This window comes from Epinephelus moara, chromosome 19 (genome assembly GCF_006386435.1).
Source record: "Epinephelus moara isolate mb chromosome 19, YSFRI_EMoa_1.0, whole genome shotgun sequence".
In the NCBI taxonomy this organism is placed as follows: domain Eukaryota; kingdom Metazoa; phylum Chordata; class Actinopteri; order Perciformes; family Serranidae; genus Epinephelus; species Epinephelus moara.
In genome coordinates, this window is record NC_065524.1 from 40946127 (window position 1) to 40956598 (window position 10472).

Consider the following 10472-nt stretch of genomic DNA (forward strand, 5'->3'; position numbering starts at 1 on the left):
ACGAGAAAAGGGGGAGCGCACATTTCCGAGAAGGCGTGTCCTTTTCAAAAATGCAAAAGGCGTTGCTTTGTTGCCGGCCGTTTTCGCCGGTGTGTTAAACACACTTTAGAAAGGAGTGTCCCCAGACTATCAGAAGGCAGAGATCTCTGATTGTCTGGTGGCGAGACTATGCAAATGCTAACATACAGTGTGTCTCAAATCGCATACTTCTCTACTAAACACAAGTGCACTACAGTGTGCGTTTATAGTAATGGAAAATGCAGTGTGCTACTGGCAGACAGTTCTTACCCTCAACGGTTGCCAACTCTGTGACGTAGCAAACTGTTGACATGGCGGCTGAGGACAACTGTTAGTTCTACATCAGCAACGCAACAAAAGTAGGCTACTGGTCGAGATACAAGTGTCATAGAGAGGAGAGAATGAAACACCATAACCTCCTGTTATTAACTCTGGGGTCCGGGTTGTGTGAGGAGCTTTCCGCGGTGCTGAACGGCTCCCGGCGGGCGTATTTCTGCCTTGATGTTGCGCCGCGACCGGCTCTGGGTCAGCTGGGAAAGGCTTGAGGCGAAGCAGGCTCACGGCTTATGTGTTTGCCACTTTCTTTTTCATTTTAACCCACACCATGATCTTTTCCTGACCCTAACCAAGTGGTTTTTGTGCCTAAACCTAACCAGACCTTAACCACAGGGCATCATGATGATTTCGGGACAATGGGCTGTCGGACCAATGGGCAGACCCCGATAATCCTCCACCGTCGTCACTTCCTGTAAGTGCAAAACAGCAGTGTGTGATTTGAGACAACACTATGCTGCTAAAATTAGTGCACCACACAAGAAGTACGTAGTGTACATAGTGTACTACACTAAAGTGTACTAACAGAAGGATGAGATTAGAGACACACTGTATGTGTATGCCACACAGAGTGCTGAGAGTGCGGTGCTCTGGATAACCCAACGGTACATTCTCCGAATTAAAGGTCCAGTTTGTGTCAGAGTACGCTCCCACACTCAGAGTGAGTGTTTCTGAACGCACCACTCACATCATCTTCCTCCATTTTTTTTTTAAAACAAGACAACAGAACTTGTTAGCTAGCGCTAGCTAATGTCTGTGGAGAATTGTTTTGCCTCCAGCTAAGCCCCACCCACCAAAACACGTCACACTGTTTACCAACAGTAAAAGGGTCGATGCTAACAGCTGGTAGGTTAGCTATCATGGACCCAACAGAGGCTTGAAATGCAGCTGACGGACAGATATCAATTACACAGAAAACAAACACACATTTAGTGAACATTATGTAACGTGTGTTTGTAATCTGGTGGGAGGATTTTTCAGTCAAAGGTGAAACAATAAAGATAGGATGGGTTACAGTGTGACGTGACTCTAACAGAACTGACTCCAAACTCTGGCTCTGACGCTAATTTCAAATGCATAATCTTTCCCTATTTTATAGTTCTGTTTATTGTGACGTTATATTTTGTGGTTGTGGCTGATTCTGGATCAGGATCGAATGCACGGGACAGAACAGATTTAAAACTGGTCCTGAGTCAGCCTCTGCCTCCGACACAGGTCTGTAATATCTGTTTATCAGATACAAAATGTATTAATACAAACATCAGAATATGAATCTGTGTACGTCATGTTACAGATATTAATCTGTCACAGCCACAAAAACACAACCTCGTCACTGTGCAACCTGCAAACTGCTGCCTTTAAAAGATTAAAATAAGTCACATCTTTGGAGAAACATCCACCTGCAGAGCCGGAGAGACGACTCTCAGTTTCATGTTGTACGGACGGAGATTGTTAAATACATATTTTAGATTGTTGTTTTAAAAATAAAGTTAGCCGTGCAATCACAGTTACTTGTGTAAAGCAGAAATAGAAAACCTTTCTACTACCTAGCTTGCAAGCATGGATCATTACAGAATATAGTAACTTTCGCCACAGTTCATTTTAAGAGGCCCGCTCCAAGCAAACGTGTTCTGTGTTTAGATGATCAAACAGACGATGGATCATATGTTTGTTTCTGGCTGCAGCGTTAGCTCGCTGAAAAGTTTACACTTTAACATGTTGATAAAAAAACATTGCTATCTTTTGATACTATGACTTGGAACAGCAAAGTTTTTAATCAACATTTTGAAGTCGAAATAGACAACTTTTCAGATAAAGGGCACGTTAGCCCCAGCTAGCTAAGTATAATTTATAGTTAGTGTATCGTCCGATAGTTTAAACAAAGAACACATTTTCTCACAGTGGTCCTTCTAAAAAGAGCAGTGGTTGAATTAACTATATTCCATTACGATCGGGGAGTTGATTCGCAGACACTAGCTAGCGCTAGCATAGCTAGCTCTTTGAAATGTTAACTCCTCCCACTACTGTGAAGTGATTCGCTGAATTAAAAACTGATAAGTTTTTGACTGGCAGGATTGTGAGCCTCTGATTGGCCACATTAAAAATGATTGACAGATACCCCACCCTCTCAAGCTCGCACATGTGCACGTCTACGGCGGCTCTCCAGCTCTGCAGGGGGATGATACTGTGTCTTTCCATCTTGAAGTGGAGTACCACTTCTGTCCACAGGGGGCACCAACGTCAACACCATACGAAAGGTCCTTGCAGCTGCTTAACTTTAAACTCTGTAACGTCACACACTGCTGATCAATATCCAAATTATTGATCAGTTTTCAGATTGATTTCCTTTGTCTCAATTCATCAGCGTTAATTAAAAAACAGTCACCTTTAACTTTCTATGAACCCACGACGTGACTCTGAGAGATCAAACTTTGGGCGCAGCCAGGCTAACTGTTTCCAGTCTTTATGCTAAGCTAAGCTAACCAGCTGTAGCTTCAAGTTCACTGTACAGAGTGCATTAACGATCAGGATTTATCTAAATGGTGAACTGGTCCTTTAAAGAAAATCAGTCTAAAAACTGATTTAGAAAATGTCTGAATATATATACACAAATATTTCTAGAACTTCGGCTAAACATGTAAAACCACACGTTTAATGTCCCGTTCACATGTATATACACGTATATTTTTAATATTTTCCTCTCCGTTCAGAACAACTCCGTCCATACGACCTTTGTTTTCCAAAATATGTCCGTCCACACTAAAACACAGGAATATTCCAGGCGCTCAACGGACCAGTGGGTGGCGATAAAGGCTGCTCCTTCGGAGGAGATTTCAAAAATCTGTTTCAGTGACCCGAAAGTGTTCGTGGACAAGATGCCAAAACGTTGAGGAAAATATCTGTTTTCATAAATGCGTGTCTCCGTGTGGACGGGACCTCAGTGTTTCCTCTATGTCCACTCAGAGTCAAAGACTTATAACATAAAAATACTCTGTGAAGAGTTCAGTTTGTTACAGTCAGTGGATTCACTGAAGGACCAGCCGGCCCGGTCCACTCGGTCCACTCTGTGTGGTCGGTTCTACGTTCTTTAAGTCAGTGATGAGTCATAACAATAATGCTGCTGTGAGCTTTTAACCAGAAATCAGGTCTGTAACAAGCTCTGGACCAGGACCAGGATCATGGCCAGAATAAGACCTGGAGCTGGACCAGGACCAAAACAGAATCAGGGCCAGAACAAGGACCAGGACCAGAACTAGATCAGAACCAAGACCAGAGCCCGAACTAGAGCAGGGGTTGGACCAGGACAAGGGCCAGAGCCAGGACCAGGACCAGGACCAGGATCAAGACCAGAACAAAGGCCAGAAGCTGGATTTGGCCCAGGGCAAGGACCAGGAGCTGGACCAGAATTAGATCAGGAGCTGGACTAGACCAGGACCAGAACCACTGCCAGGACCATTACCGGAACTAGACCAGGACTAGTACCAGCACATAGGACCATGGCCAGCAGCTGGACCAGGAACAGAGCCAGAATGATGGCCAAGCCCAGTACCAGACCAGGAGCTGGACCAGTTCAAGGATCAGGAGCTGGATCAGGGCCAGGACCAGAATCAGAACGGGAACTGGACCAGGACCAGGACCTGAACGAGACCAGGACCAGAACTAGATCTGGGTTAGGACCAGGATCAGAACCAGGAGCTGGACCAGGACCAAACCAGGACCAGAACTAGACCAGGAGCTTGACCAAAACCAGAACCAGAACTGCACCAGGGGCTGGACCTGAATCAGGACCTGGACCTGGACCAGGACCAGGACCAGGACCAGAGGACACAGCTGAGTGGAGTCACAGAGGAACCACAGAAGAAGAACAGATCTTCAGAGAAAGGTCTTTAACTGGAAATACAGAACATGAACTGGGATTAAACCAGTTTAACCAGAACCACACTGAGACCTCTACAATACAGAACACAGACCTCATACTGTCACTGAAGACACCCACACCAGAACCAGATCATACTGGGTCAGCTTGTACAGAACAAGACTGATACTGGGTCAACTGGGACAGAACCAGGCTGATAATGGGTCAACTGGGACAGATCCAAACTGATACTGGATCAGCTGGGACAGACCCAGACTAATACTGGATCAGCTGGGACAGACCCAGACTAAGAATGGGTCACTGGGCCAGAACCAGGTAACTACTGAGTCATCTTGGACACTTTCAGGTATACTGGGCTCCTTGAGACGGAACCAGTTCAGCTAAAACTAGAATACTAATATCAGTATGATGAACTGGACCAGTAGAACCAGAACTAGCTCCTGTACTAGTAGAACCAGTATAATAAGCAGCACCAGTAGAAATAGTACAATAAAGTAAACCCAGTGTCCTGGTTGTGTCCTGGTTCTGAACCGGTTTTAAGTGGTCTGTTCTGTGGGACCAGTTTGGAGGGTAGAGTGGGACAGCTGGGGGTGAGGACAGAGGGGGGAGTGTTCAGCCCTTACTGCTGTGGGGGAGCCAGGCGGGGGGCTGGTACTTGTCTCTGATTGGCTGGTACTTGTCTCTGATTGGCTGGTACTTGTCTCTGATTGGCAGCAGGGCGCTGCTGGAGGCGGGGCCTGGCTGTAGGGGCGGGGCCTCTCTGTCATCTTCGTCCTCTCCTTCAGACAGCAGGTCGCAGATCTGCTGCTGCAGCTCCGGACTGATGTCGTTCTCCGCCAGGACCAGGACCCGCAGACTGGTCGGGTAGTTCTCCACCATGTCCAGGAACACCTGGATCAGAACATCAGACACATGTAAAGACCAATCAGATCCCTGCAAACATGGTGACATCACACTTACAGGACCCTGGTTTCAAGAGTGTGAACTTGGACCAGGTTTGGTGTTGGACAGAGTCCAGATCAACGTCTTCCCCTGCTGGACAAACAGCTGAATGACTGAAGGATGAGGATGATGAGGAGAAGACAGGAACAGAAGAAGAAGAGAGGAGGACTGAGAAGTGATTGGTCGACCTGTGCTGATTGGTTAGACAGTCCAGTTCCTTCCAGGTCCAGAACCTCCAGAGTTCTGCTGGACGCCACAGCAACCGCCAACATCCCCGCAATCTGATCACCTGAGAACAGAACCAGAAGAACCAGGACGTCATCAACAACCAGCAGACAGCAGCCTTTATCTGTCCGTCTGTGTGTGTGTGTGTGTGTGTGTGTGTGTGTGTGTGTGTGTGCGTGCGTGCGTGTCTGTCTGTCTGTGTGTAACGTACCCAGTGGGTTGTAGTCCAGGTTGAGCACTCTGAGCTGTGAGCTGTGAGCCACGGCGATGGCGAGGCGAGCCCAGCCTTTGGAGCTGATTCCTGGGTTAGCGCTCAGAGTCAGCTCCCTGAGACCTGCACACACACACACACACACACACACACACACAACGTCAGCGCTGTTACTACACACTGAAGGTTCCTTTACACAACACCTGTCTGAAGGTTATATTTAAATGTTGTAAATGATGACATCATAATTCTTCATGAAGTCTGATTGAATCTGATGAAGTTTGTTGTTTCTATTTCTGTTTTGAGAACTGTAAAATAAACTGAACACTTTATGACCTGACAGTGTTTGTCTGTCTGTAAATGTTCCTCCTGGTGATGTCGACGTGACAGTGAAGAGTTAAACCCTCCGGCGTGCGGTGACGGCGTGTAAATGTCCACGCTGCTGAATTCAGGTTATCTGAGCCTGAAATAACAGGAGAGGAGTCCCAGGAGACAAAATGTCCTCCGAGCTGTATTGAATATGTGTCCACTTCCTTCAGACTGCAGACGTTTCATCAGACCTGCTGCTCCCTGACAGTCTGACTCGGACTCGTCTGACTCGGACTCGTCTGAACGACCTCAATGTTTCTCTGATGAAACAAGCTGAGGAGACTTTTTATGAGCTGTTCATTAAAACAGAGACGGAGTCACAGCTGAAGTCGAAATGTCTCTGTGAGACATTCAGGACGGTAACACTGTCTGATATGTGATGATGTCACTTCCTCTGTGTGTGATGTCATCTGAGCCTCTGTGGTTTGTGGTGGTCAGACGGTCCGGCTGTGCGTGCATGTTAGTGCATGTGACGAGAACGACCCGCGGGTCACCACCAGGAGAATTACTACGGGGTGTTCAGGAGGTCACTGTGGCGTCACCGGGTGGTTGCTACGTGGTTGCTAAGGTGTTCCAGGTGGGTTCTGTGACCAGGTATGAACATGTTTGAGGGTCTCAGGTGTTGGTTACCTGACTTTGCTCCGTCGGGCGGCAGCATCCCACAGATCAGACCGAGCGCCTCGTCTCCCAGCATGCAGTCTCCCAGATCCAGACAGACCAGCGCCGGGTGGGTCGACAGGGCCGAGTTCAAGGTCACCAGGCCGGCGTCCAGCAGCGGGCTGCCATGGAGACTGAAAGGGGGTGGGGACAGAGTCAGCGAGGTCACCTGACTGAACCGTCAGCACTTGTGTGGAAGCAGTGAATCAAACATCCTGTCGGTACTCACAACAACGTCTGCAGCGAGCGGTTGGTTTTCAGGGCGTCCGCCAGGTGTCGCGTCCGGCTGATGCTGGAGACCACGCCCAGGTTCAGGTTGAGCTGAGCAAGTGAGTGCGACTCTGCGACACTGCGGCAGACACGGCCAAAGTCGCGGTCAGAGAGCTGGCAGCCGCGGACAGACAGCAGCCGCACGCTGTCCTCCTTCAGGCTCTCGCAGATGTCCTGAACCTCCGCCGCCGACAGCAGCTCCCCCGTGATCTGGATGGAGGCCGGCAGCATCCTGGACCAGACTGGGAGCACTGGGAGCACTGGAACACCTGGAGAGACGAGAGACCCAGACGTCTGACCTCTACTGGTGAAAAGCAGGTACTGAACTGACAGGTGACATCACTTCCTGTCTAGGCTCCGCCCCATTGACTCCGTTCAATGAGAGTAAACCACGATGTGTTTGTACGTTTTATAGAAACGATGTTTTTCTTGTATCAATATTCTGACAACAGCTGCTGATTAACTTTATTGATCCGATCGGTGTGAACACACAGTTATATTTTTATTATTGATTATTGATTATTATTTATTGGGTGTCGTCCAGAGTGACTCAAACTGCAGCGAGCTGCAAACAAACAACAGGAGTTGCAACTGTTTCCCAACAAATATGAGCCAAAGCGGCCTCATGGTGGCGCTGTCATCAATGCCTAACAGTGGGATATTCAAATGGCCACGCCCCTCACACCGGAAGTCAGACTAACTTGAAATGTGCTCGACCAAAAACAATCTCTTGAATCTTTGCTCATTTGCATAATGTGATAAACAATAATTTTATCTTCACAGCCTGAGAGACCGTTTCTGTTATTGATGAGCATCAATAAGCTCTTTGATCAGTAATCAATAGGTGCTGAGATGGTCTGATCACTGATCACTGATTGATACCTTCAATAAATCCACACACACACACCGGAGCTGATCAGTAATCAAAGTATGGATGAGCAGGAGCTGGAACCGATCAGCCGATCAATGAGGAGCTCTGATTGGTTCTGCAATAAGGAGATCAATTGACCTGATAAAATGATCGATCAGCTCACGCGGGGAGGATCGGGTCTCTCACGCGCTGATGTCATCGTTGGCTGCTCCGGTGCCTCTGATCCCGCCGCAGGCCACGCGCCGGTTCTGATCCACAGTGACGGACATCAGAGGCGATCGATCCCGGTATCGATTGATCGGGTTTGATGAGAGGCGGGCGGCGGGGCGGCGCAGCGCGGGGTCGGTGTCCTGGAGGCGGGCAGGGGGTCCGTGTGTCGGTCGGTGTGAGCTCTGTGAGTCCCGGTGTGTTTCTGCAGGTGACCGTTACTATGAGACACAGAGAGAGGAGGAGGAGGAGGAAGAGGAGGGAGGGCTCACTCTGACAGGTTTCTGGGAGACACAACATGAAGCTGATCAATACAGATAGTTATTACTCATAATAATGAGTCTATATTAATTATCTAACATTTATCAGCATCAGAGGAAAAAATACAAACACATGAAATTCAATAACAAAATGATGAAACACAAATTCACATCACTTAGATATTATATTACAACAACAACAACAACAACAACAACAAAACTATTATTATTGTAGTATTTTAAAGTTGAAGGTAACTAAGAAGCAAAATGTGGCTGAAAGCTTAAATAGATAAATAAGTAAATAAGTAATAACTGAGATAAAAATTATTTTTGTCAAACTATAAACTTTTCTTTAAACTAACATATAAACATTATTAGATTTTAATTAAATAATATAATGAATAAATATTTTTAAAGACTGATTTGAAGTGTGATAAGCCGGTGGTGTATTTGGGGAACAATGTAAATATATTTTAATAAATCATGAAAAGAATGTAATAATTTCATAGTGTTTGACAGTCGAGACTTTTTAACACATTTCTGTGTTATTTTAATCGAGTTAGCAGAAATATAAAAATAATATTTAGATACATCAAAATATATCTAAAAAAAAGGTATTAATTATTATGTAGATTCAAGTTTATAAAATTTTACCAATAAAATATGAATCTATATTTTACACATTGATTTTGTTATTTCAATGTGTCAGTTTGAGACGGATCAGAAACAGGATGTCAAAAATAAATAAATAAATAAATAAATATGATCTCACTCTGTATTGTTTTTTTTAAATAAAGAAATATCTTCGTCAATAAAGTTTTACAGCGCCTCCTGATCAGAGTGACACCTCTTAGTAATAGACGATCTTTGCAGCTGTGACGTCAGCTTTAATCCTCCTCCTGTCGTCACGCGCGCAGAGAGACTTTTATCAGGTTTATTAATAAGACGTGTTATTGATGACGGATCAGAGTTTGTCTGCTGCAGCTCATCGATCAGCTCGTGCCTCCTGATAAAACAAACAAACCTGACCCAATCACATGACACAACTTCCGGTCCTGGTTTTTAAAATAAGAGCACGCGCCTCGACGTTATTGGTGTTTTTATTTTGTTAATCTGTTTTATGATTTCATGGGTTCATTTCACATATTTATCTTTCAAAGAATTTTAATCTGTTTCGTGTTTTTACATTTCGCTTGTTTTTAAAAACAAAAACGTGTTTATGTTTTTATATTAATTAAGAATTTAAAATCAAGAATAATTAGTTTGTGTCTCTGATGGACTGAAACTGTGTCTTGTGTTGGAGATCAAACTTACAGAAACTATAGCAGATAAAAATGTAATAAATGTATAAACACTGACACAGAAGACACTTATGTCGCTTTTCATGTTTTCATTTATATTTTTTATTTTATAATTATTATGTTGTGTGTTTGTTAAAATCCTGTCACTGTGATTTGATTTTAAAGCTTTTCCATCACATTTGGAATAAAAACAACTTTTGTGAATTTATTTATTATTTATTTTTTAAACAGTTTAAAGTTTTATTTTGTTTGTTGCAGCTCACAGTTCCTGTTGTGAGATGTGATGAGATCACCAGCGCCACCTGCTGGTGACTTAGAACAAACACCAGCACAGATGTGAGGTGGGATGATGTTCGTGACTGTTTACAGATCAAAGTTTATTATTGATCCTCGGAAGAGAAACTGATCACTACATCTGTTTCTGATCAGGATCCACATGATCAACTGTTTGATCAGATGACTCGTTTCATTTAAGATCATTTTATTGTTTTATTGGTTGTGTTTTGTATTTTTAATTCGTGTATATTTCAAAGACACGTCTCTGAAAAATGTAACTGTAACACTGCGGATGCTCTGTATTTGTTCATAAACAAATTAACTTTTAAACACATAAATGAATACAAATATAGATGTGGATGAAATAAAAGTACTACATAATCATGCAGCACATTTCTGTCAGTTTTGTTGTCATTATTAAATAATAATAATAATAATAATAATAAATCACAAAAAACGATTAATTTATCTGAGAAATAAAAATAATTAAAAGGAAAAAGTCAAATTTCATACAGTAAGTAAACAGACAAATTAAATATAATAAAACTAAAAGTGATTAACTTAATTAAATTAACGTTTTCTATAATTTATGTATTTATTAATTTATTCTTTTTATTGATTTATTGTTATTATAATTCTATTTCATTCTGTTGTT

The 10472-nt window shown here is 43.9% G+C and overlaps 1 protein-coding gene across 2 annotated transcripts in view; it reads right to left on the minus strand.

Moving 5' to 3' along the window:
• Positions 1–8206, minus strand: part of lrrc73 (leucine rich repeat containing 73) — a 10619-nt gene extending 2413 nt beyond the window's left edge. The window contains exons 1-6 of one of the 2 annotated variants that reach the window (XM_050071678.1): positions 7912–8206; positions 6862–7171; positions 6606–6766; positions 5607–5729; positions 5359–5459; positions 4852–5119 (exon numbers count right to left, since the gene is read on the minus strand). In XM_050071678.1, coding sequence (XP_049927635.1) covers positions 4852–5119; positions 5359–5459; positions 5607–5729; positions 6606–6766; positions 6862–7133 — 925 coding nt within the window. In that variant the 5' untranslated portion in view covers positions 7134–7171; positions 7912–8206. The remainder of the gene's footprint in view (positions 1–4851; positions 5120–5358; positions 5460–5606; positions 5730–6605; positions 6767–6861; positions 7172–7911) is intronic. The other variant, XM_050071680.1, reaches the window with a different exon arrangement.
• Positions 8207–10472: the final 2266 nt, after the last annotated feature.